The following is a 27,024-nucleotide window of genomic DNA, read 5'->3' as shown; positions in this document are numbered from 1 at the left end:
TCCAGAACTGCACGGCATCGCCTCGGCATCGAATGCATGAGTCTCAGCATCTCGTGTCTGGGGCTGAAGGTTACGGCGTCGCACCTGTCTGTCCAGGGCATCCAACAGATGTTCGATCGGGTTTAAGTCCGGTGATCTTGAGGGCCAGGGGAGCACATTGATGTTGTGGTTCTGGAGGAAGTCTCTAGTGTGACGTGCTGTGTGGGGCCTGGCATTGTCCTGTTGAAACAACTACCTCTGGCGATGGAGGTGTGGGCGTAGGATTTTGTCACAGTACCGTTGAGCTGTCAGGTTGCCCTGGATCATCACCAAATCACTTCTCCTACGGCAGGTGATCGCTCCCCACATCATACCACCGTCCCGGCCGAATCTGTCCACCTGGGGAACGCAAGCGTCGGCGAAACATTCACGTCGACGTCTGTACACCCGCATTCTTCCATCGCGTCGTTCCAATAGAAATCGTGATTCATCACTGAACCAGATTCTACGCCAATTCGGTAGGTTCCAGGCCTGAACGTTGGTGCACCATTGAACTCGATGTCGACGATGTTGTTGTCGAAGCACAGGGCCAAAATAAGGTCTTCTGGCACGTACACCAGCCTCTCTCAACCTGTTCCTGACGGTCTGTGCAGAAAGCCTCCTCAATCCGGGTATTTGTCGAGCGGTACTGGTCGCCGTAGCTGTTCGATGACGCAGGTGATGTACCCAGATGTAGCGATCCTGCGCCGCAGTGGTCGCTCGAGGTCGCCCACTACGAGGGGCATCTGCTACCGCATTCTGCCGGCGATATCTCTCCCAGAGCCGTGAAATGGTGCTATGGTGAACATTCATGCGTCGGGTAACTGCACGTTGAGACTGGTCAGCTTCAAGCAAACCAATAGCGATATGACGGTTGGCGTCACTTAGACGTGGCATTTTGCGTTCGTCAACAATATTCCAAATACAGTGAATAATCGACAGACAGCGATCAATCTTTTATACCCATCATTGAGACTATCTGGTCCCCAACTTTCACGTGCATTGCATGTGAACTGTGTATTCTGTGACACTACACGCCGAATTTGAAAATCATGCTGTTAAATACGGGTATTTTACGGATGGTGCGTTTTGTTGTGATATTTCAAAACATAAACACCATAGGACTCATAAACAGAGCAAAACCTTTTGTAAAATGAATCACGTTTTAATTCATTGCTACATGAAATTACTATTTTCATGATGCGTTTCTTTTTTGGGAGAGTATATAAGCTCTCGTCCGTGAATTTACCATCTTTACCATTTACCATTCATGTAGCTTCCAAGTGACATAAGCGACCAGAACTCATGTCAGTGTTTCTATGTCTTCTCGGCGTTAGGTGTGGTACGATTCCAAGTACAAACTGGCTCGGTATGACTACCGCAACATCCTGGCTTCGCCTCCCTATTACTCACCGTATACGATGACGTATATACACGACTTCAACACGGGTATGTGGTAGTAAACTAATGATATGTCCGTAAGCATGGCATTTTCTGGAAAAGTGTTATGGTTAAATTACTATTGGTTAGGGGTGGGTATCGCAGAGAATTGTTATATTGCGATATATTGCGATGCGAAAGCATATATTGCGATATGTATTGCAATATATTGCAAGGATTATTTTTTTAACAAAAACTACTTATAATCGAGTTAATGCTTGATTATAAAGCAAAAACACAACAAAATCACTGATTGATTAACCTTTTGTAAAAACTTTTAATCATGACAAAATAAAAATGTAAGTAACATTTGGCACTAATGAAACAGGGAAAAGAACAATTAAAAAACCCCGGAAATATCCGGAGATTTCCGGGTGTTACGAAGTTTTCCGAATGCATGTCAAAATGACATCGCAATACGTATCGTTTTCATGTCTGAACCGGTAAATACCCGGTAAACCGGTTATATTGCGCAGCCCTACTATTGGTGTTTGTGGAGTGAAATAATGGTCAAATTACCATTGGTGTTTCTGGAATGACATTAAAGGTCAAATTACCCGGAACGTTTCTGGAACGTTTCTGGAACGACGATGCATTTTTATGCATCAAAGCGACTGCATCAGCACCATATCTCAATTATTGCTAAGATCGATGCTCATGACGTCGATTGGATTTTCTTCTCTAAGCAAGGGCGGTGGGGTAGCCTAGTGGTTGAAGCGTTCGCTTGTCACGCCGAAGACCTGGGTTCGACCCCACAGTCATGGGTACGATTTGTGAAGGCCATTTCTGGTACCCCATGATATTGCTGGAATATTGCTAAAAGCGGCGTAAAAGTAAACTCACTCACTCTGTTAAGGCATCTCCTACGACATCGACACGGTACAGGGAAACTGCACCATCACCCCGATCACAGCGTCCCCACAACCAGATTATGATAAGGACAAAGCGGCGTTCGCTAACAACGGAGCGTTTGTGGTTAAGATGAAGGGACCCCTGGAGATGTTTGGTCTCGACTACCAGTATAGGTATGCAGGGGAGGTAAGAAATACGTCATCACTATGGCAACCATTGTTGTACACATGCAGGGAAGGTAAGCGATACGTCATCACTATGGTAACAGTTATTGTCCACATGCAGTGGAGGTAAGATGTACGTTATCACTATGGCAACCATTTCTGTACACGTGAAGAGAGGTAAGATATACGTCATCACTATGGCAACCATTTCTGTACACATGAAGGGAGGTAACATATGCATTATCACTATGGAAACCGGCATCTTACAATGCGCTGGAGGTAAGATATATATCATCACTGTGGCAAATTTCGTGGTAATCATGCAGGGGAGGTACGATATACGTCATCACTATGGCAACCGGTATGATGCACATGCAAGGAGTGACGAAATAATCAACATCACTATGCCAACTGACGAATGCGTAGAATAGTAGACGTGCTTCATCACCATGCCAACTTGTTATAACACATATGGAGGGGAGGTAACCTATATTGCAATCACAGTGGCATCACTCACGCAAAACATTGAGAAATGCGAGAAAATACCATTTGAATAATGTACACATGGAATGCGTTATAGCTATTGCATCGACCAGATCACCATGGAAAACAAGCTTAATTTTGTCAATTTGGTACATCATACATCTCACACATACAAACTAAGCCCATCTTTTGTTAAAGTCTTTCAACACAAAAAATGCCATACTTATACTACTCGGCATAAGAGTAGTGGTGTTCCGATTAATTGAAATAATCGAAGATAAGTCGCAGTGTCCAAGCGACCAAGCAATCGATCACATTTTCTCATAATCGAACACAAACGATTTTGGAACCGCTGTAATAGAGTTTGAAATACTTGATGATGGAACATATCAGTGCCTGAAAACGTGTTTATTTCTAAGAAAACTCACTTCACTTTCTGAAAAGTCATGACTGAATATTTCTTGAAGAATCTGGGAAGTTTATGTTACACTGGAACTGAATTATTTTACACTGGATGTGAAATTTGCAAATGTAATTTGTGCAGTTTCAAAAAACAACAGAGAACCAAATGTTTATATTTATACTTATCTGCAACTACAACCTGAATAGGAAAATCTAAAAATGACGCGAACCAATTTTTTTCGATGATTGGTCGTTGGTATTGAACCAATCATCAATTGTGAGATTTCAACCAATTCCCAACACTACATCAGAGAGGGACAAATATCGTACTTGACTTGTGTGGTTACTTTGATTAACTTTGATCTTGTCATATGTTGAATAGTATACAACCAAAACATCAACCATTAATGTCTATGAACCTGCAAACGGCATGGTAGTCCACTATCAGGTTTTGACTTCAGAAAACAGCCCGAGGTATCCGGTGCGACGTGTTTGAGACAGAGGTGCCGGAATTTTACTTCCCTACCATCAACAAAACGACGAGGGCGATCTTCCAGTACTATTTCCAGTCGGTGAGTGAACAGAAAGCATCATCCTCGGCAGTCGAGGGAATACCCAAACATCATTAGCCTACCAACACTCGAGCAGTCGTCAATTATCAAAGAAAGGAAAATTCTATAACACTGTAACATCGTGTTCATTAGAATGTCATTTTTATATTTTGTGTGCATTCGGAACTCACCAGGGACGTGGAAACAATGTATCTGGGATTGTATATACTATTGTTTTCAAAGTTTATTTAAAATTATGGACAGGGTCAGTTAGTGTCAGTGATATATATAAACAGGTCAACTCGGTGTTCAATGTAAAGATTTTATATGACCATACTACGGAAGCCTTTTAGAGCCATGTGTTGGCTTCCGTAGAAAAGCGTCTTGATGACTGAAATTGAAAACTGCTCGGTATGTCAAATGCTTTGCTTGTTTTTGTTTGATGACTTGTCGATTTTGGTACAAAACATATTTCGCTTGCGATCTGGGCAAGAATCGACGTTTTTGTTGATAATTTCTGATCTAACAACTGTTAAGGCTTCTCAGTTTTCGATGATTACTTCGTCGGCCATTGAAGGTTTTGTCAATAAACTTGATGTTGTTAGAGGTTATTTGGGGTTTGTTAAGGCATTGACGGTTATTTGGTTTATATGTTGACGTATTTTGAGGGTTTTGTTTAAGACGTTAACGTAAATTTAGCGTTCAATTAAGACATTTATTTTTACTATGTGTTTTTTTTCCCAATGCCTTTTTTTATGATCGAACAAAATTAAGGAGATAATTTCTGCATAACGTACATGTTTTTTCATGCTGACGGGTGTTATGGTTTACGTACAGTTTTGACAAGACAGATTATTGACGTTACGTCTGACAACGTACAAGAGCGGTGGATTAGCCTGGTGGTTAAAGCCTCCGCACGTCTTCGACCCGAGCTCGATTCCCCACATGGGTACCAAGTGTGAAGCTCATTTCTGATATCCCCTGCCGTGATATTGCTGGAATATTGCTAAAAGTAGTGTAAAACCATACTCATTCACTCACTCACTCACGCACTCACTCTGACAACGTAGCATGCTCATTGTTCTCTTGATATTCCATTGTGTACATCAATCCCTGCATGGCGTTCATTATGCTCAGAGCAGAATGTGTTTTTTGATGGCTTTGTTGACTTGTTTAAATGAATTCTAGAGTGCTTGGAACATGGTGGCAGACCAAAGCAGTGACGTCACGAGGGAACAGCCCGTCATGGTCCACGTCGTCGCACCTGATGTAAGTACGTCCGTCTTACAATGATAAGACCCCAACAAAAATAAGATAGAGTTATCATCCGACACACAGATAAGAAGAGTTGCGCCCCTTAACTGCCAGGATGTGCTACGCGTGGCTACGACCCTTGGTCATGTTTCTCATAGTGTTGTATTAAAAGAAATAAATTAATGTCCTAATACTCTAATGCTAAAGACATTTTCTCTCCATACACGGCATCAAGCGGTACGTCCTGCTAAATTGGCAACTGTCCTGACATCTTGTAGGTTGGCATCTCTTTTCTGTATTTTTTTTTGCCTTGACGTAAACGTTATTCGTGCTCATTCCACAACTGGTCAGATGAGTTCCTGCCCCGGTCACGGCAGTATATGTATGTTGTTAGTTCTCACGAAGTCAGTACAGATTGTGAGGACGAGCATTGTCAGGCTGAAAGATGGCGCCGGCTGCTCACGGAACGTAAAATGCCGTTGCCATGTGGCCCACTTGTTACGATGCCCTGGGTATACCTTCTTCATCCAGGTCGTGGCACATCTTCAGTAGAATTTGATGGGGTTAACTGCTGTTATTAGGCTCATTATATATAGTTCCGGCCATCTCTCTTTTGAGATGGAGTTGCAAACGCTGTTTATTACTCTCAAATGATTTCGATTCTTGTTCTGTTAGCACCATCCTCGTTTGTTTGGCCAAAGCGTGTAAAAGGTCAAAGATCTGCGACATTTTGGTCCTTTCGCCATGTCAAGCAATCTGAAATACGTTGCGTATCAGTCTTACACTCGTCTCACTTAGGGGCGGTGGGGTAGCCTAATGGTTAAAGCGTTGGCTCGTCACGCCTAAGACCCGAGTTCGAATCCCCACATGGGTACAATGTGTGAAGCCCATTTCTGGTGTCCCCCGCCGTGATGTTGCTGGAATATTGCTAAAAGCGGCGTAAAACCAAACTCAGTCAGTCGTCTCACTTATATCAAGCAACTGATGTGTGAGTGAGTTGGTATAACGCCACTTCGAATAGCATGACATTGAACAACGTGTCTGTTTAATGGGGGTGGCGATCCCGAAGTGGTGCTCGTTTTAAACGTGCACTTCTTACGTAAAACCGACAAGCATGGGCCGTACAAACCTAGAAACACAAGCGTGGCCAATTATGATTTGTGGATCTTATGAATCTGTCGGCAGATCAACATGTTCATGGTGTATAACTTCTACGACTTTGACGACGAGGATCCTGGCATTAGTGTCTTTGACATCAAGAACTGCTTCGGCGACGACCAACGACACAGATTCATGGTCACCTTCGACAGTAAGTAGTGTATATTTTAACCGTTTACAGACCACCGCCATACAGCTGGAACATTGCCCAGTGTGGCGTTAAGTAATAAACAAACAAACAAACAAACAAACAAACAAACAAACAAACAAACAAACTATACTTATTTTTCTCTTTTCAAGAACCATTCGACCCCTATCTGGACGATATACAGATCCTGTTCGAGCGGGAGGTTCTCGCGGTGTTGTCCGATATGACCTTTTCCTCGGCAATCCGCTTTCAGGAGCCTCAAGTCAACTCCAACCTGAACAACGTCTACATGACCGTCACTCTGCTAGGACAGGTGGACTACATATGTAAGTGACACATCTTGTAGCTTGCAACAAACTATATAGGGATTGTTGGTCAGAATGGGTTCCCAGAACCCTGTTATTATTGTAAGACACGACTACATATGTAAGTAACACATCTTGTAGCTTGCAACAAACTATAGGGATTGTTGGTCAGAATAGGTTCCCAGAACCTTGTTATTATTGTAAGACACGACTGTGTATGTCAGTCACAGATCTAGTGACACTAGGAGGAATTGTTGGTCAGAATACCTTGTAATTGTTGTAAGAGAGCGGCTCTTATGTCAGTCACACATCTAGTGACACTAGGAGGGATTGTTGGTCAGAATGCCTTGTAATTGTTGTAAGAGACGGCTCTTATGTCAGTCACAGATCTAGTGACACTAGGAGGGATTGTTGGTCAGAATACCTTGTAATTGTTGTAAGACACGACTGTGTATGTCAGTCACAGATCTAGTGACACTAGGAGGGATTGTTGGTCAGAATACCTTGTAATTGTTGTAAGAGACGACTCTTATGTCAGTCACAGATCTAGTGACACTAGGAGGGATTGTTGGTCAGAATACCTTGTAATTGTTGTAAGAGACGGCTCTTATGTCAGTCACAGATGTAGTGACACTAGGAGGGATTGTTGGTCAGAATACCTTGTAATTGTTGTAATAGACGGCTCTTATGTCAGTCACAGAACTAGTGACACTAGGAGGGATTGTTGGTCAGAATACCTTGTAATTGTTGTAATAGACGGCTCTTATGTCAGTCACAGATCTAGTGACACTAGGAGGGATTGTTGGTCAGAATACCTTGTAATTGTTTTAAGAGACGGCTCTTATGTCAGTCACACATCTAATGACACTAGGAGGGATTGTTGGTCAGAATACCTTGTAATTGTTGTAATAGACGGCTCTTATGTCAGTCACAGACCTAGTGACACTAGGAGGGATTGTTGGTCAGAATACCTTGTAATTGTTGTAATAGACGGCTCTTATGTCAGTCACAGATCTAGTGACACTAGGAGGGATTGTTGGTCAGAATACCTTGTAATTGTTGTAATAGACGGCTCTTATGTCAGTCACAGATCTAGTGACACTAGGAGGGATTGTTGGTCAGAATACCTTGTAATTGTTGTAATAGACGGCTCTTATGTCAGTCACAGATCTAGTGACACTAGGAGGGATTGTTGGTCAGAATACCTTGTAATTGTTGTAAGAGACGGCTCTTGTGTCAGTCACAGATCTAGTGACACTAGGAGGGATTGTTGGTCAGAATACCTTGTAATTGTTGTAAGAGATGGCTCTTATGTCAGTCACAGATCTAGTGACACTAGGAGGGATTGTTGGTCAGAATACCTTGTAATTGTTGTAAGAGACGGCTCTTATGTGAGTCACAATGGTTGGGCGTATGACTTTGTTAACTGTATTGAATGGTATCGTTGATCTTGTCGCTGGCCTGTCTGATGCCGTGCCGATATAGCATGGCTATTGATTAGTAACGTGCGAAAACAAAGAAAATAGGAAAAAAATATTCGGGTGTTGGTACGGGGTGAACGATCCAGATTATTTACCTTATACTTTGTGTGTCTACAGTATCTCCCTTCAACCAGACATGGATGACCATATTGACGTTGCCCTTAAATAATTCTTCTTTGTTCGTTGTGACCAAGCTTCTTGATCTTTCAGCGTCATTCATGCTCGTTGGTTCCATCAAAGCTGCACCGTTCTATCAATATAACGGCGGGGGACACCAGCAATGGACTTAACACATTGTACCCACATGGGGAATCGAATCCGGGTCTTCGATGTGACAAGCGAACGCTTTATCAACTAGGACACCCCGGTCCTCGTCCACATTAAGCTGATACGCCGGGATGTAACTGAAATACAGTTCAAAGCGGCGTTAAACTCACTCACCCACTCACTCACTCACTCCTTTGTGTCTTGACAGTACACTTCACCAAGCTGCAAGGCCCCCACCCGGCCCACGCAACATCGAAGACCATCACAAACATCAAATCCCCCGACGACTGCGCCCAAGCCTGCATAAAGGAATCCCAGTTTATCTGCAACAGCTTCGACATCTGTCCCTCCTCAAGTATTTGCCGACTCAGCAAAACACACGTCGACGACAGCATGCAACCGGCTGATATTGGAAATGACAATCAAATCTGCACGCATTACTCACGTGAGTACCCGTTAAATTTGTTGGGTGTAATGCTACTACTACAACTGCTGCTGCTGCTACCGCTCCTACTCCAACAATCCCTACTCCACCACACATGCTACTTCATCTACAACCAAAGCTACTCGTACTTGCAATGCTGCTTTTAGTATCTCTACTACTACTAGACCCGTGATGATCCAGGTTTGAATTGGTCTTCAGCAACCCTTCCTTGTCGTAAGAGGCGACTAAGAGGATCGGGTGGTCAGGCTCGCTGACTCGGTTGACGCCTGTCATCGTAACCAAATTGCGTAGATCAAAGCTCACGCTGTTGATCACTGGATTGTCCGGTCCGGACTCGATTATTTACAGACCGCCGCCATATAGCTGGAATATTGCTGAGTGCGGCGTTAAACAAGTACTTCAACCACTATCACTACTATTATTATAATTACTACTACTACTACTACTACTACTACTACTACTACTACTACTACCATCACGTATTACGACGCCTACAGGGGGTACAGCTACCACTACTACGACATGCAGTATCTCATTCCAGGTACCGTAAACGGTTCTGCTCAGGAACCCGACATGCTGCATGTGTACGACACCATCAAAGATCTGGTGTACAAGCATCTGATACAGATCCCAATCAATTACGGTAACCAGGTGAGGTACAGCAACAGATAAATCGTTCTAGACGTTAGAGTGAGTGAGTGAGTTGGGTTTTACGCCGCTTCTAGCAACTTTCCAGCAATATCACGGCGGGGGACACCAGAACATTGTACCCATGTAGGGAATCGAACCCGGGCCTTCGGCGTGACGAGCAAACGCTTTACCCACTAGGCTACACCACCGCCCCTCTAGACGTTAGAAGTTTTGTGAAATCGTTAAACTCAATAAACTGATTCAGATACACTGATGGAAGGCACTGTAAGCATAGCATCATTATCCAACAGAGACCTCCTAAAAAGTGGAATGAATTTCACCCTATCCGGTTATAGGTGCGCAAACTGCGAATATTATTTTTGGCGAAAACACCTACATTTCAGAAAAACAACAACTTCACAATGTTTTTATTTGTTTCGCTTCGATACCACGGACCAATGAATGCTTTGTTGTGTATTGTCCAATAATGATAACAATAATAATGTGTCCCTTTATATGGCGCCAAATCCTCCACACTAGGTATGCTCATAGCGCTGACAATCAAAGCACAGCACATTATTACCCCGGATAATCCAAGCTGCCTGTTAAGCGCTAGAAGGTCATAGTCACATGACTTATCCCACCGGGTACCTATTTTCTACTGGGTGAATAGTGGCAATTATGAACAAACTCACTTGCCTAAGGTGAGACCACATGTATCACACTACCTTCTTTCCAAGTCTTTTCGAGATTTCGTATTCTTGAGGGAAAACGTATTTGCTTTGAGCAGTGAATCATAAAAGGTGCATAAGTCTTAAAAACCCACTCGGAAAAACAGGCAATACAATTCCTCCATTCCTCCGCCTGACACAATCTACATCGACACGCGAGGCACCGTCGTTGGTATGCCGTAAGAAGATTTGCTGCCTTTCTTTAAAAAGTACAGAATTGAGTGAGTGAGTTGGGTTTTAGGCGTTTTTAGCAATATTTCAACAATATCATGGGGGGACACCAGAAATGGGTTTCACACATTGTACCCATGCGATGAATCGAACCCAGGCCTTTCGCGTGAGGAGCGAACGCTTTAACCACAAGGCTGCCCCACCGCCCCAAACAAGTACATAAAGATGTTTGTCTGAGGAAAGACTTTCAAAGGCCAATGCTATACTCATGCCAATAATGGTTGTCACCCCCCTCCCCACCCCACACCCCCTCTCCAATTAAAAAAATTGAAGGGGGTGACAACCATTATATATTTAACTTTCAGTGATATGCGTCTTTTGAATGTCATAAATGTTTTATCTCCGTAGACGATCATGTACATCGCCAACGGAGTAAGGGATGACATCATGATGACGACTCCCCCGTCTGTCACAGAAGGTAAGTCTACATCATTTGAGCAACACCTCTTACACCTGTGTGTTCGAGTCTGGGGTAGCAATACAAATTGTCCGGAGAACAAGAATATACCTGTGGGTACGATGGATCACCAGTTCAAATGTTTCTATAATGGATTAGTGTAACATTAGTGAGTTGTGTTCACACTACTTTAACCAATACTCGTGAAGATCCCTGTCAAATTTGGCCTAACTGCTAGTTGTAAGAGGCAATACTCGTGAAGATCACTGTCAAATTTGGTCTAACTGCTTGTTGTAAGAGGCAGCTAACCTGGCTTGGTGGTCAGGCTCGCTCACTTGGTTAATAAATGTCATCGTATCCCAGTTGCGTAGATCGATGGATACTCATGATGTTGATCACTGGATTGTCTCGTCCAGACTTGGTTATTTACAGACCGCCGACATATAGCTGGAATACTGCTGAGTGTAGCATTAAACAACAAACAAACAGGCTGAAACAGCCATGAAAATCAGTTAGAATAAGTATTCAGCAATTACAACTTTGATCAATATTTCAACTAAATGAACACCTTATGAATGTATAACATCTTTCATTAAGGACAGTACTTCAAGCATTACAAGGTCTACCGAAACAACGCTGCCTTCCTCCATAACGACTTCATCCTCCACCAGATGGCTGTGGACGATTGCGCGACGGCGTGTTCTGAGGACAGCCGTTTCGACTGCGAGTCGTTTTCGTATTGTTACACAACCGGGGACTGCATGTTGAGCAGACTCCACCCCGACAACAGCCAGAGCCTCCTCGTAAACCAGTCGTACTGTGACCTGTATGCAAGTAAGATGGTCATCTTCTCAGTCCTTATCACAAACCAGTCCTACTGTGACCTGTATGCAAGTAAGTTGGTCGCCGTCCCAGTCCTACTGTGACCTGTATGCAAGTAAGTTGATCGCCGTCCCAGTCCTACTGTGACCTTTATGCAAGTAAGTTGGTCGCCGTCCCAGTCCTACTGTGACCTTTATGCAAGTAAGTGAGTCGCCGTCCCAGTCATACTGTGACCTTTATGCAAGTAAGTTAGTCGCCGTCCCAGTCATACTGTGACCTGTATGCAAGTCAGTGGTCACCATCCCAGTCATACTGTGACCTGTATGCAAGTAAGTTGGTCGCCGTCCCAGTCCTACTGTGACCTGTATGCAAGTAAGTTAGTCGCCGTCCCAGTCCTACTGTGACCTGTATGCAAGTAAGTTGGTCGCCGTCCCAGTCCTACTATGACCTGTATGCAAGTAAGTTGGTCGCCGTCCCAGTCCTACTGTGACCTGTATGCAAGTAAGTTAGTCGCCGTCCCAGTCCTACTGTGACCTGTATGCAAGTAAGTTGGTCGCCGTCCCAGTCCTACTGTGACCTGTATGCAAGTCAGTGGTCACCATCCCAGTCCTACTGTGACCTGTATGCAAGTCAGTGGTCACCATCCCAGTCCTACTGTGACCTTTATGCAAGTCCTAGTGGTCCTGTATGCCATCCCAGTCCCAGTCTACTGTGACCTGTATGCAAGTAAGTTGGTCGCCGTCCCAGTCCTACTGTGACCTGTATGCAAGTAAGTTGGTCGCCGTCCCAGTCCTGTACTGTGACCTGTATGCAAGTAAGTTGGTCGCCGTCCCAGTCCTACTGTGACCTGTATGCAAGTCAGTGGTCACCATCCCAGTCCTACTGTGACCTGTATGCAAGTCAGTGGTCACCATCCCAGTCCTACTGTGACCTTTATGCAAGTAAGTTGGTCGCCGTCCCAGTCCTACTGTGACCTGTATGCAAGTAAGTTGGTCGCCGTCCCAGTCCTACTATGACCTGTATGCAAGTAAGTTAGTCGCCGTCCCAGTCCTCCCAGTCCTACTGTGACCTGTATGCAAGTAAGTTGGTCGCCGTCCCAGTCCTACTGTGACCTGTATGCAAGTCAGTGGTCACCATCCCAGTCCTACTGTGACCTGTATGCAAGTCAGTGGTCACCATCCCAGTCCTACTGTGACCTTTATGCAAGTAAGTTAGTCGCCGTCCCAGTCCTACTGTGCCCTGTATGCAAGTAAGTTGGTCGCCGTCCCAGTCCTACTATGACCTGTATGCAAGTAAGTTGGTCGCCGTCCCAGTCATACTGTGACCTGTATGCAAGTAAGTTGGTCGCCGTCCCAGTCCTACTGTGACCTGTATGCAAGTCAGTGGTCACCATCCCAGTCCTACTGTGACCTGTATGCAAGTCAGTGGTCACCATCCCAGTCCTACTGTGACCTGTATGCAAGTCAGTGGTCACCATCCAAGTCCTACTGTGACCTTTATGCAAGTCAGTGGTCACCATCCCAGTCCTACTGTGCCCTTTATGCAAGTAAGTTAGTCGCCGTCCCAGTCCTACTGTGACCTGTATGCAAGTAAGTTGGTCGCCGTCCCAGTCCTACTGTGACCTGTATGCAAGTCAGTGGTCACCATCCCAGTCCTACTGTGACCTGTATGCAAGTCAGTGGTCACCATCCCAGTCCTACTGTGACCTTTATGCAAGTCAGTGGTCACCATCCCAGTCCTACTGTGACCTGTATGCAAGTCAGTGGTCACCATCCCAGTCCTACTGTGACCTGTATGCAAGTCAGTGGTCACCATCCCAGTCCTACTGTGACCTGTATGCAAATCAGTGGTCACCATCCCAGTCCTACTGTGACCTGTATGCAAGTCAGTGGTCACCGATTTCTTGTATTCTTTACGTGATGTTGGTGTTTTGTAATACTGTCATTTATGCATCTACATATTCTTTTAGTGGTATTTATTATATAATTATTGATATCAGTAAATGGATGGTACTGTTATGTAATGGATTGATGGACTTCGTGTTTCAAATAAATGGATAGCTGCTACAAGGGGGATAACAAACGGGATGTGATCATTTTGCCGAGGAACTGGGATACGGATAGATGTGGAAAGTAATTAACCGTAGGTATATTCAACCGTGTCCCAATCGTACTACCTTAACAGAGCTGTGTCCTTTTGAAACAGAGAGAGAGAGAAAATGTTTATTAAAGTGTCACGTGCTTTTACATTAAACATAAAAAGCACCCGGCCATTTGGTCTATGAGACACTAAAATCACAAGCATTATCACAGTAATACAATACAATAAGAGAATAATGATAAAACGCATCATTACATCAGATTAATAACATATTTTAATCACACAAAAGTTACAAAAGCATGCGCAACCACACCTCATTTTCCCAAGTAACTGGGACACGGATAGACGTGGAAAGTAATGAGCCTTAGGTATATTCAACCGTATCCCATTAATATTACCTTAACAGAGCTGTGTCGTTTTGAAACAAAATGCTGACGGTCGATCTTCTCCTTAAACAAAGGGCAGAGGAGTCTGTTGCTCCTCGGAATGGCTTTGTCAGTGTAGTACCAAGTGGCTATTGAAGCGTGTTGCTTAACTTTCCTGTTGAAGTCACGAGCACGCTATGTGCCGACAGACCAAATTCGTAATCAATTCGGATCATCGGATCCTCTGCGTCTAAGGGACGCAAATTCTTCACAACGCCTTGAATCAATGTGTGGTCACTATCAGTGGCTCTGATGTCCTGCTATGCACAACAAGGACCTCGAAATAGGGACAAAAACACGATAATTACATGCTATCGAAAACATCGCAGGAATACATTTACAGGCTATCTTCCGCCAATTTGGTAATGTGTGTGCACAAACCCCTTCCTCAGTAAGATTTCTGGGTTTCTGAAGCTTTGCTCCAACACAACAGCTTAAATTAAATGCCTCTGTAAATGCCATCTCTGTCAGCAAATTTAAAAAGAGGTATGTTAAAAAGAGGTCCGATGAACGTAACTTGTCTCATGCCATTCCGATCATCATTTCCGGGTACCTTTTCGATCTTGAAGTCCATATTTTAGACGTTTATGAAATATTGGTTTGATATTTAATATAAATCCGGAATCACATGAACGTACACAAAGGCTTACTTTGAAGTATATTGTCCCGTATTTCCTGGCTGTGGCTAGCATAGTGGTAAAAGTGTTCGTTCGTCACCTCGAAGACCCCGGTTCGATTCCCACATGGTGTGAAGCCCATTTCTGGTGTCCCCCGTCGTGATATTGCTGGAATATTGCTAATTGCGGCGTAAACGTATACTCACTCCAGTATTTCAAACTGTGACGCACTCGCACGTGGCTTATTAAGTAGCTCATTAAGTAAAAAGTGCCCCTGTCGTGCCGGGCGTAAGAAACAAAGAAGGATTCCCATTGTTTCCTGTAGCTATGGACAACGCAGTGACATCCCTTGTTCAAGGGCTGTAAACTGTGATAACTTAATCCATATACATCCAAAACAAAAACAGAAACGTCCCTTATAAATGGCATTGTGGAATGCCCAGTCCTCTGGCAATAAAACTCTTGATATCGCAGACATGATCATTGATGACAATTTGAATGCTTTGTTTATTACTGAATCATGGTTGAGAGAAAAGGGAGACGACTCGCTAATTGCTGAAATGACTCCTAGCGGATACAAGTTGCTACATGTTCCTCGGAGGCATACTACTGGAGGTGGAGTGGCAGTTATTCACAGGACATCACTGAAGATAAGAATTATTGATACTTCAGTCTCTGTGTATGATTCCTTTGAACTAATGGAAGGGTTGATATCCTATTCCAAAGTCAATCTTAGGACAGTTTGTCTTTTTTGACCCCCTCCTTCAAATGCAAACAAGATTCGGGTATCACAGTTTTATCAGGATATTACTTCTTTTCTAGACGGCCATTTACAAAAGTGTATACTCATCATGGGAGACTTCAATGTTCACTTTGAAAAGATGGCATGTTCAGAAGTGATACGAATCAGGAAGTTATTTGACGCTCATGGTATTGTTCAGCATGTGAATGTTCCTACACATAAAAATGGCCACGTCATTGATTGGGTGGCTACAAGGAGTGACTGTGAGTTGATAAAAAGTGTCTCTGTTGAAGATAGACAGTTGTCTGATAATTTTATGATCATCTTCAATCTCTCACTTTCCGGTCCTCCGATTGAGTACGTAGATGTCACTTGTCGGAATCTTAAGGACATGGATACGCTTTCGTTTGCCAGCGACCTGAGGAATACAAAACTTGTCTCTGATCCCCCAGAAGATCTTGATGACTTGTGTGACACTTATAATAACACCTTGAAAACCCTTTTTGATAAACATGCTCCCCCATGCACAAAGATAATTAAACAGAAAACAAGTACTCCTTGGTACAACCATGATGTTTTAGCTCAAAAGATTCGGAGAGCAAAAGGTGAATATTGTGCATCTAAGGTTATAGAATGCAAGGACTCATCCAGTGCTCTATACAACTTTATCTTTGCGCTGATGGGCAGAAAGAAAGATACTGTTCTCCCTCCAGCTAACACTAATGATGTACTTGTTGAAAAGTTCAATAATTTCTTCGTGGATAAGATTGACAAGATACGTCAAAATTTCCATGTAACACTTTCTGGGAAAAACTCGAATGCTGATCATGTACCGGTTCAGTTTGTGGGAGAAAAACTGGACATACTTGAAGCTTTCTCTGAACAAGATGTCCTCTCTCTTATCAAGTCCAGTAAGCCAACCACGTGCAGCCTTGATCCTATTCCTACACAGATCCTGCTGACTTACATGGACTTACTTCTTCCAGTCATCACCAGGATTGTTAACCAGAGTCTCCAGTCTGGAACAGTTCCTAAGGTTCTTAAAGAGGCAGTTGTAGGTCCGCTCATTAAGAAACAAGGACTTGATAACTCAGAACTAAAGAATTATCGTCCCGTTTCTAACCTGACATTTTTGTTAAAATTAATTGAGAGGGCTGTGAAGATGAGGCTTTCATCACACCTTTCAAGATACTCCCTTCTTGATAAGTTTCAATCAGCTTATCGACCTGGCTACAGTACTGAAACGGCGCTTCTGGGAGTTTCCAATGAGTTACTTACAACATGCGACTGTGGTAAGGTGGGCCTATTAGTGTTGTTGGACTTGTCCTCCGCCTTCGACACAATCGATCACGAGAGACTCATTGGAACTTTGAAGAATTCCATTGGCATAGATGGAGTGGCTTTGGACTGGTTCGCATCCTACCTCACTGACAGGTTTCAATCTGTTGTTATCCAAGGGGTTTCCTCCAGCAAGACTCTGTTGAAATGTGGTGTTCTTCAAGGATCTGTTCTAGGTCCAGTTTTATTTACCATCTACACCTCTGATCTGGGAAAACTCATCTCATCCATGAATATTGGTCACCATTTCTACGCTGATGACACTCAGTTACTTGATTCCTTCCTGCCTCAGAACGCCCAGACTGCTGTCTCTCATATGGGTATCTGCACCAGCAACATTCAGTGTTGGATCAACACAAACATGTTGAAAATAAACACAGACAAGACAGAAGCCATGTTGATTGGTACACGGGATAAGCGGAACAAGGCAAATGTTTCATCTCTTAGTGTTGGACAGTCCCAGGTTCTTTTCACTGACTGTGTTAGAAATCTGGGAGTTATCCTCGACAATGACCTGTCAATGGATCAGCACATCACTATGAATTGCAGAGCTTGTCACTATCATCTCAGGAACATCGGCAACATCCGGCACCTGCTGTCTACTGATACTGCCCATATGCTTGTCAGGAGTTCAGTGCTATCCAAGCTGGACTACTGTAATAGTCTTTTATGTAACATCACCAATGAACAAATGTCCAGGCTTCAGCGCATTCAGAATTCTGCCGCAAGGATAGTGACACGATCAAAGAAATCTGTGCACATCACGCCCATACTGATGAAACTGCACTGGCTACCTGTTGATGCACGTGTTCAGTATAGAGTGCTTGCACTGGCTTATCAGTGTTATCACCAATCAGCGCCTTCCTACCTGTCTGAACTCACACAAGTCTACCACCCATCTAGAGTCCTCCGATCTGCCCAACAACATCTCTTCTCTGTTCCAACCCCACGTCTGAGACGATTTGGTCAGAGATCATTTACTTACAATGCCACCACTCTCTGGAATAAACTCCCAGATTATCTTAAAGAACAAATAAACTTTGTTTTTTTGTACTCTTTTAACTATTACATATGAAAGATTTGTGGTTAGACTTATGCGGAACACCAAATTTATTCTTAAAAAACTTGTTGTTAATTAATACCGAGCGAATAACAGTTGCCAAAAAGTCGCCTGCTTCACTCTCGCCCGCCAACGAAACCACAGACAGGTTACGTAACTCTGTCGCCAGAGCACTGCAGTGACGTCATATGAGGAACGATTTTCAGTTAGTTGTATAAAAAGTGTGTAGCACGCTCATCATGTTGATGATTTCTCGACATGAACGACGACATGCCGAATCGTTGCTTTGTCGTCAATTGCTCCTAGGGGTCGGGCGATGGTGTCACCATGCACAGATTTCCACAGGACCCCGCAGTTCGTGCTAAATGGGTTATGTTTGTGAGTGCGAAGCGACCGTTGTGGAAGCCTGAAACGATATCTTACTTGTATTCAGATCGCTTCACGGAAGTAAAAGAATGAAAACTACTTACTAGTTGTCTTTCAGTTGCATTTAGAAGTTGTACATTGATGTCCAAGATATTTTTATGGATTAAACTTCTTTTTAATTTCTCTCACGACGTTTCAAAACCATTCCAGGGCCCTTCATCAGGAATGGTCTCGAAACGTCGTGAGAGAAATTAAAAAGAAGTTTAATCCATAAAAATATCTTGGATACTTACTAGTTGTAGTAAAATATGTATATGATTGATGACCATAAATATTTTCCATGACACAACTTGTAACATAACGATGTCTTCCTCGGAAGCGAGGTTGTGGTCGAAGTAACAATAATATTGTAAGTAGTATTATATTGACACCCACCTCGCTGCCACGAGAGAAATTGTTATGTTATAAGCTATGTCATGCAAAATCCTATTGGCCATCAATCAAATATATATTTTACTACCAGTAGAAAGTAGTTTTGATTTTGTAACTCGGTGAAAACAAACCTAAATAACATTTATCCTCAGACCGGCGGATGTTTGCGACAGGGCGCCGCCATTTTTGAAAATCGTAAAGTGACGGGCTAAAGTCTGTTAGAATTAATGAGATTATGGTTTGTTTTCATCAAGTTAGAAAATCAAAACTACTTCTACTCGTAGTTAAATATGTATTGGAATCATAACCAAAAGGATTTTGCATGACACAACTTATAACATAACGATTTCTTCCACGGAAGCGAGGTGGGGGTCGAAGTCACAATACTGCGCGATAAAGTTACATTCACATGGTTAATGTCCACTCACCAGTATGTAGATTCTAGTCAATGTGCGTCTTTATATTTGGTCTTATAATCCTAATTAGTTTATTATCATACTTGTATGCATTTTGAAACTAAATAAAAAGCAGACGATCTGCTGATACTTATAGTGAATTTATAACAGAACTGTAATATCTAGACATTTTATAGTTTGCCAATGTGAATCATAATTCGCACACACACCCTAGTGTATGTTGTCTGTCTCATTACACTTCACGGCGAAAACAATGATTCTGTTGAATGCTACCACAAATGAATAAAAACAAAATGCAAATATTAAAATTAAAACAGATTAAATTTATAGGAACAATGTCAGGCTATTACCTTGTTCGAGGAATGTATCCATTAATATCCACAAAAACGAGTGATATGCCATTCATCTGCAGCTGTTCTAAGTAATGTGTCTTTTAACAGTCTACTATACGAAAAAGTGATATATCGTTTCAGGTATGTCACATTGGTGTATAGTCTCATTGGTCACCCAAGATAGCACACCTGGCAACTAACTGCATAATGTCCGCCTTTCTTTAAAAACAGTAATTTAGTTAGCCAATAATGGGCAATCAATCAATGTATTGCCGGTTAATCCTTTGAAAGAAGGACGTTGTTTTTACGCAGACACCGACACGACAGAGTGTATTCAGTATAGATTAGTAAATGGACATATATAAACACTACCTTTTGACAAATCCGCTGTGTAAGATAAAAGTAATTAATCAATCAGCGTGTTATCGGTTAATCCTTTGATCGATGTTTATAATGTTGAGTATTTACTCCAGACACAAGAAATGCCAAATGGGAACCTTTGTCGGGTAATTGAAGTGTGTTACCACTAATTATACCTGTTATAAATTCATTAACTGACCATCAAGTGAATGATGACAAATAACATGTGTAGGTTTATACCCCCTAACACGGGTTACAACAAGGGAGTATTAATTGCTGTATTGCATGTGAAAACTTATGGGCCGACACTGTTATGAGAATACAAACAGATTTTTACATGACATGATTAAATATCGAGGTAAAAAAACACAGAAATAGGATCAATTTGGATCAGTCATTATACAAATAAGGCCTAACGACACCAAGCGATTTTGACAGAATCGTCTATGAAAACAAGTTGTAACTCGGAAACTAGGCAAAGCAGGAGACAAAATTAAATGACAGTAGATTGTGAGAACATATAGCTTTCATTTTCCACAACAGTTGTCACGATTTTAGGTTTATACAAACCTGTAAACAAGATAATTTACCCCCTGAAATGTAAATGAATTCTGCATCGGCCCTCATATCTATTCCTCATATGACGTCACAGAGACGCCCCGCACTGATTGGTTGAAATTTCGTTCGCGGGTGAGAATTGTGCACTGTTGTCAAAAAGGTCGATTTAAGTTAATTAAAGACCGAAGTGAGTAGTTTTAATGTCGGGGTTTCATTTAATGCGATGCCAGTTAGTGATTTATATATTTGTACCCCCCTAGAGTATATGTGATCTTTAAAGGAATCTCTACTCTGCAAATGTTCAAAGACAGTCTCAAAACATTTCTCTTCACTCAGCTCTATAGACTCTAATCATTTCTAGCCGCTATCTCTTAACCTCGTGATGTCAGAATCTCTTATGTAGCGCTATGAGCATACACTTTGTGTCTGGATTTGGCGCATTATAAATGTACTTATTATTATTATTATTATTATTAAGAAACATGAACCAAACATGGCGGATGTGTTCCCAGTAAACTGCATTTGTACTAAAGAGAGACACGTGTCTTCCCCAGAGAGTTATGTGTACGACTTCAACAAGTACCCCGGCCAGGTCCTGCTGACACCTGCCGACAAAAATCTGGAATCAGTCAACTCCCCCGACATGTGCGCCAAGAGCTGCTCCCTCACCACCGACTTCGACTGCAAGAGCTTCGACTACTGCCCCAACCTCAAGTCTTGTGGTCTCCGGAAACAACACATACTGGAGGTGCCAGATACGTCCGTCGTCGCCAGCCCAATGTGTGATCACTATTCCAGTGAGCTGCAATATTTAAAAACTTATTGGAATAATAAACGCAAATGCGTGCATGCACATGATCAAACAGCTGTTTGAGATACTGAAAGTGTGAACAACTGGTCATTTATTCCTTCTTTCGGAAAAATGTTTTTGTTTGTTTTTGCTAAAAAACGGTTTTGTCAGTATTACACAGCAAAACGGTCATATGAATTCACGGTAAACAAATATAAGCACAGTATGCACAAACTGTATTCAATTTGATATTTTAGTTTCAACAATTCTTAATTCAAAGTAAACACTTAAACACTTAAATGCATTATAAACCACCCATTGTCTTTTTAAGGTCGTTTGTATGATTTTGCAAAACTCGTGTATTAATTAATACATAATTTATCGTTCATTAGGAGTTTATTGAAAATTATTACCAAGACTGCAAGCAAAACAGAACTGAACCTGTGTTACCCACGCGAACGTTTTTATGTCCAAGGTCATTGCACATATTTGTAAAAACAGATTTGTTTGATGAGATTTTCGAAAACTTCAACACAAATAACTCATTGTTCGGTTGGGGAGTTGTAATTATAATGTTCGCCCCGAAGGTCTGAGTTCGACTCCCATGATGGGTATCATGTATAAAGCAGGAGGTTTGATGTAGAACATACTCCCTCATTTGTCGTTCTCTCCAATAGGAAACTACGTATACGACTTCAGCAAAACTAGCAACAGCGTCATCAGCAGCCATGACGACATCGTGGTGTCCGACGTCACAAGAGACGCCTGTGCAAAGTTATGCGTGGAGCAGAGCGGCTTCGAGTGCAAGAGCTTTGAGTTCTGTGGCAATACAACAGACTGTAGACTGTCCTCTGCCCAGCCCAGGAGTAATCCCGTCACGGTCGTCCCTGATAAGATATGTGACTTGTACACACGTGAGTGAACCCGTATTCTACCTGACTTAAACAAACACTGGATTGTGATTGGTTAAATAAAGTCATTCAGAGGTATATAATCATGTTATATACCTCTGATTTTCCAACACAGTATGTATTTTTTTAAATCTTAAAAACACGGATATGGTAAAGTGGAGATAAACGCACTGTGTTGGAAAATCAGAGTTATATAACGAAATTATAGTAGCTCTAAACTTGATTTAAAACCAAACGCACAGCGTGAGGTTTTAAATAAAAAATGGTTAATTAAAGTCATTCTAATTTTTTTATTTAAAACCCCACGCAATGTGTTCGATTTTAAATCAAATTTAGAGGTATTATAATTCCGTTATACACCTCTGATGTTCCAAAACAGTATGTTTTTTTATGTCCTGATGGCGCAGTAAATGACATCACTGTCGACTTGACCATATCACCATGACGATCTCCATTAACACTGGGGCGGTGGGGTAGCCTAGTGGTTAAAGCGTTCGCTCGTCATGCTGAAGCCCCGGGTTCGATTCCCCACATGGGTACAATGGGCGAAGCCCATTCTGGTGTCCCCGTCGTGATATAGCTGGAATATTGTAAAAGTGGCGTAAAACTAAACTCACTCACCCCAGTAGCACAGTTCCCACACCGCTATATAAAAATTAAAAGCCGACAGATGTATTACCTCCGAGTAACAAGTAGGATAGACATTCACGCTACATCACCATGACAACTACCAATATAACTCCCTCTACTATGGCACCAGGACATCCATTATTAGCTCTTCTAAAAGTAATCACCATGGCGATATCCGTTGTAGTATTTCCAAACCTATATCACCATGACAACCGTAAGAAATGCTGTTTCAACGCTACATCACCATGACAACCACTACTAAAATATTCTGATAACGTAATAACGCAGGAAAACAAACATGTCATTCAACGACTAAACCTTTTTTCCATCTTTCAGGTACACTTATAAAAGGCAGTATTCCATACGACCCCAATGCGGCACTCCACTATCAATACCTTACGAAGCCCCAAGATGATTCAGGTGAACGCTTATGACTTATCCCAAAGTTAATTTAGTGTATATGTGCAATATTGTGCTCCCTTGATGGACATCGTGATGAACTGGAGCTAATAATCTCTTACATTTCATCAAGAATTTGTAGTTCCATTGTTGTTATATGGCGTCTGCGAACTGCCTGGCTGCGTAGTGGCAGGATACCATTGTCATGTGACCATGTCACGTGTTGTCTATTACAGGGGCAAAGGCGGGTCTTGCTGTTGGGATGTTGGTCCTGGGTGTGCTGCTAGGGACCACTGCCCTGTATCTCGTACTACGGCTCCGGGGTAAAAAGCCGGAAGATATGAGTGTCCATTTCGTGAATAAGGAGAATGATTAGACTGTGATAAATAGAATCTTGTTATGTGGTCACGTTTACCTGGAATACATCTGTGTTCAGATTTATCTGTTACCTATGTTCAGACTAATCTTTCACACACCTGTGTTGAAAATCTACATACTATTATAATCTTTCCACACACCTGTGTTGAAACTAATCTATTATGCACCTGTGTTCAGACTAATCCGTTACCCACCTGCGTTCAGACTAATCTTTTGCGCAGCTGTGTTCAGAGCAATCTGTTAAGGAGCTGTGTTCAGAATAGTCTGTTGCACACCTGTGTCCAGAATAGTCTGTTGCACAAATGTGTTCAAAACAGCCTGTTGCACTCGTGTGTTTAGAATAGTCTGCTCCAAACATGTGTTCAGAACAGTCTGTGCAAACTTGTGTTCAGAATAGCCTGTTGCATACCTGTGTTCAGAATAGCCTGTGCAAATATGTGTTCAGAATAGTCTGTTGCAAATATGTGTTCAGAATAGTCTGTTGCAAATATGTGTTCAGAATAGTCTGTTGCAAATATGTGTTCAGAATAGTCTGTGCAAACATGTGTTCAGAATAGTCTGTTGCACGCCTGTGTCCAGAATAGTGTTCACATTAATCTGCTATACACTTTATATCAGTTTGATCGCTCACACAACTAGTAACCGTTAATGAATCATCAACATCACAACTCATTGTATTATAATAAATCACCCACACACGTCTCATAATATTATTAAACCAATAATTGTTTTTCTTAAAACAGGTAACCCTCACACCAGATTTTATCATAGGCTGTCGATTCATAATTATGTTTTCATAATTGTGTACTGTGATTATGTGTCCCAGCCCACCCAGCTGTGAATGGGTACCTCGAAAGGATGGGAAAGTCACATTAACTCTGTGCGCCTAGTTGAGATTAATAATATGAAGTGCCGCTGAGATTGACATCCAATGATCGAGGGAAAAAACAAAGACGCGCTTTGAGCATGCATGTGGGATGGACTATAGCGCTCTATAAATACCCAATTGTGATTGTACGTCTATACAAAATACATGCTATTTTCATGTCAAAACAGAACTCCTGTCGCTCTCCATTTTGATTCAAGTTAAAACTACGTTCTTAGCATAGCTTGCAAAAAGCTATATTTACCAATCAGATCATAAACATTCATCGCCAGCAAGTCACTTTGCATTTTTTCGAAAAGCAAATAAATAAATGAAGAATTACAGAAAGACAAATCGATGTAACAGTCAGTGGCTAGTCCATTCATGGTCATGTAGTCACAGTGTTCGCTCGTCACAACCAAGTCCGGGTTCAATCCCCAACAGTACAACAGTTGAACCCCATTTGTGGTGTCACCCACTGTAATATGGCTAAAAGTGGCGTAAAACCGCACTCACTCACTCCTTCACTCACTATGAATCATGACCTCTGTTTGAACGTGTTTGTGGCCTCTCGGTCATTCAAACACAACTATTGTGGACTGTGGATTATGCAATTTATTGATTGTATATACATATATATGACATGTGTAAAGCTGTAAATAAAATCTTTCACACAACTGAACTTGACAGTTGTTTAAGGTCGGTAACATATAAAGTAACAATATATAATCCATGACACCTTGTTGGGCTGTCAACAATGTTTTCTGTAAGAGTGTGATATGGCCACGAGTGACAAACCCTTTGAAGACAAGAGCATCAGTCAACGTTGTTATACCGCGTATATCTACAAGCTTGATGTGAACACTGTGTCAGTGGTGGATCTGTCACTTCCCTTTATTTCAACCACTGCCACTAACCCCTATTTCAGCAACTTACACAACCCCCCATTTCAGAAACTGTCACTACCCCTATATCAGCATCTGTCACTACCCCTATATCAGCATCTGTCACTACCTCTATTTCAGCAACTGACACTACCCCCATTTCAGCAACTGACACTACCACATATTTCGGCATCTATGACTACCTCTTATTTCAGCCACTGCCACTAACCCCTATTTCAGCAACTGACACAACCCCCCATTTCAGAAACTGTCACTACCCCCATTTCAGCAACTGACACTACCTCCTATTTCAGCAACTGCCACTACCTCCTATTCCAGCAACTGACACTACCCCCATTTCAGCAACTGACACTACCCAATATTTCAGCATCTATGACTACCTCCTATTTCAGCAACTGCCACTACCCCGTATTTCCGCTTTTGTCACTATCTCCTATTTCAGCATCCAGCTAATATCCCTACCAGCAATCCAACACATGCCGCTACGCCTGCCCCAATACAACATGTAACTACCCTCTAGTCCACATCCGTCACTATCCCCAGCTAATATCCCTACCCGCAATCCAACACATGCCACTACGCCTGCCCCAATACAACATGTAACTACCCTCTAGTCCACATCCGTCACCATCCCCAGCTAATATCCCTACCAGCAATCCAACACATGCCACTACGCCTGCCCCAATACAACATGTAACTACCTTCTAGTCCACATCCGTCACTATCCCCAGCTAATATCCCTACCAGCTCATATCCCTACCCGCAATCCAACACATGCCACTACGCCTGCCCCAATACAACATGTAACTACCTTCTAGTCCACATCCGTCACTATCCCCAGCTAATATCCCTACCAGCTCATATCCCTACCCGCAATCCAACACATGCCACTACGCCTGCCCCAATACAACATGTAACTACCCTCTAGTCCACATCCGTCACTATCCCCAGCTAATATCCCTACCCGCAATCCAACACATGCCACTACGCCTGCCCCAATACAACATGTAACTACCTTCTAGTCCACATCCGTCACTATCCCCAGCTAATATCCCTACCAGCTCATATCCCTACCCGCAATCCAACACATGCCACTACGCCTGCCCCAATACAACATGTAACTACCCTCTAGTCCACATCCGTCACTATCCCCAGCTAATATCCCTACCAGCAATATCCAACCCGCAATCACATGCCACTACGCCTGCCCCAATACAACATAACTACCTTCTAGTCCACATCCGTCACTATCCCCAGCTAATATCCCTACCAGCTCATATCCCTACCCGCAATCCAACACATGCCACTACGCCTGCCCCAATACAACATGTAACTACCTTCTAGTCCACATCCGTCACTATCCCCAGCTAATATCCCTACCAGCTCATATCCCTACCCGCAATCCAACACATGCCACTACGCCTGCCCCAATACAACATGTAACTACCTTCTAGTCCACATCCGTCACTATCCCCAGCTAATATCCCTACCAGCAATCCAACACATGCCACTACGCCTGCCCCCAATACAACATGTAACTACCTTCTAGTCCACATCCGTCACTATCCCCAACTAATATCCCTACCAGCAATCCAACACATGCCACTACGCCTGCCCCAAT

The 27,024-nt window shown here is 42.6% G+C and overlaps 1 protein-coding gene and 1 long non-coding RNA gene across 4 annotated transcripts in view; one reads left to right on the top strand and one right to left on the bottom strand.

The window, feature by feature from the left end:
- The window catches only part of LOC124253696, a 47,220-nt gene extending 22,040 nt beyond the window's left edge, over window positions 1-25,180 (top strand). The window contains exons 18-32 of the mRNA XM_046687510.1: window positions 1,356-1,467; window positions 2,315-2,496; window positions 3,821-3,931; window positions 5,099-5,179; window positions 6,350-6,473; window positions 6,623-6,796; window positions 8,732-8,968; window positions 9,510-9,619; window positions 10,909-10,978; window positions 11,555-11,791; window positions 21,080-21,322; window positions 21,993-22,229; window positions 23,193-23,276; window positions 23,492-23,735; window positions 23,832-25,180. Coding sequence (XP_046543466.1) covers window positions 1,356-1,467; window positions 2,315-2,496; window positions 3,821-3,931; window positions 5,099-5,179; window positions 6,350-6,473; window positions 6,623-6,796; window positions 8,732-8,968; window positions 9,510-9,619; window positions 10,909-10,978; window positions 11,555-11,791; window positions 21,080-21,322; window positions 21,993-22,229; window positions 23,193-23,276; window positions 23,492-23,631 — 2,142 coding nt within the window. The 3' untranslated portion in view covers window positions 23,632-23,735; window positions 23,832-25,180. The remainder of the gene's footprint in view (window positions 1-1,355; window positions 1,468-2,314; window positions 2,497-3,820; window positions 3,932-5,098; window positions 5,180-6,349; window positions 6,474-6,622; window positions 6,797-8,731; window positions 8,969-9,509; window positions 9,620-10,908; window positions 10,979-11,554; window positions 11,792-21,079; window positions 21,323-21,992; window positions 22,230-23,192; window positions 23,277-23,491; window positions 23,736-23,831) is intronic.
- LOC124253698 lies at window positions 25,096-27,019 on the bottom strand. 3 transcript variants are annotated; one of them, XR_006892263.1, is made up of 4 exons: window positions 26,967-27,017; window positions 26,848-26,850; window positions 26,519-26,548; window positions 25,096-26,414 (listed from the first exon to the last, which is right to left on the bottom strand). It is a non-coding gene; the product is annotated as an uncharacterized LOC124253698 (long non-coding RNA). The 3 variants fall into 3 exon arrangements; XR_006892262.1 differs by having other exon boundaries at window positions 25,096-26,548; window positions 26,967-27,019; XR_006892264.1 differs by lacking the exons at window positions 26,519-26,548; window positions 26,967-27,017 and having other exon boundaries at window positions 26,841-26,851.
- Between the last annotated feature and the right edge of the window lie 5 nt (window positions 27,020-27,024).

This window comes from Haliotis rubra, unplaced genomic scaffold (genome assembly GCF_003918875.1).
Source record: "Haliotis rubra isolate DU_JTF1 unplaced genomic scaffold, ASM391887v1 Scf55, whole genome shotgun sequence".
NCBI lineage: Eukaryota > Metazoa > Mollusca > Gastropoda > Lepetellida > Haliotidae > Haliotis > Haliotis rubra.
The sequence above is the reverse complement of the archived record's forward strand: the minus strand, read 5'-3'. Positions and strand labels throughout refer to the sequence as shown.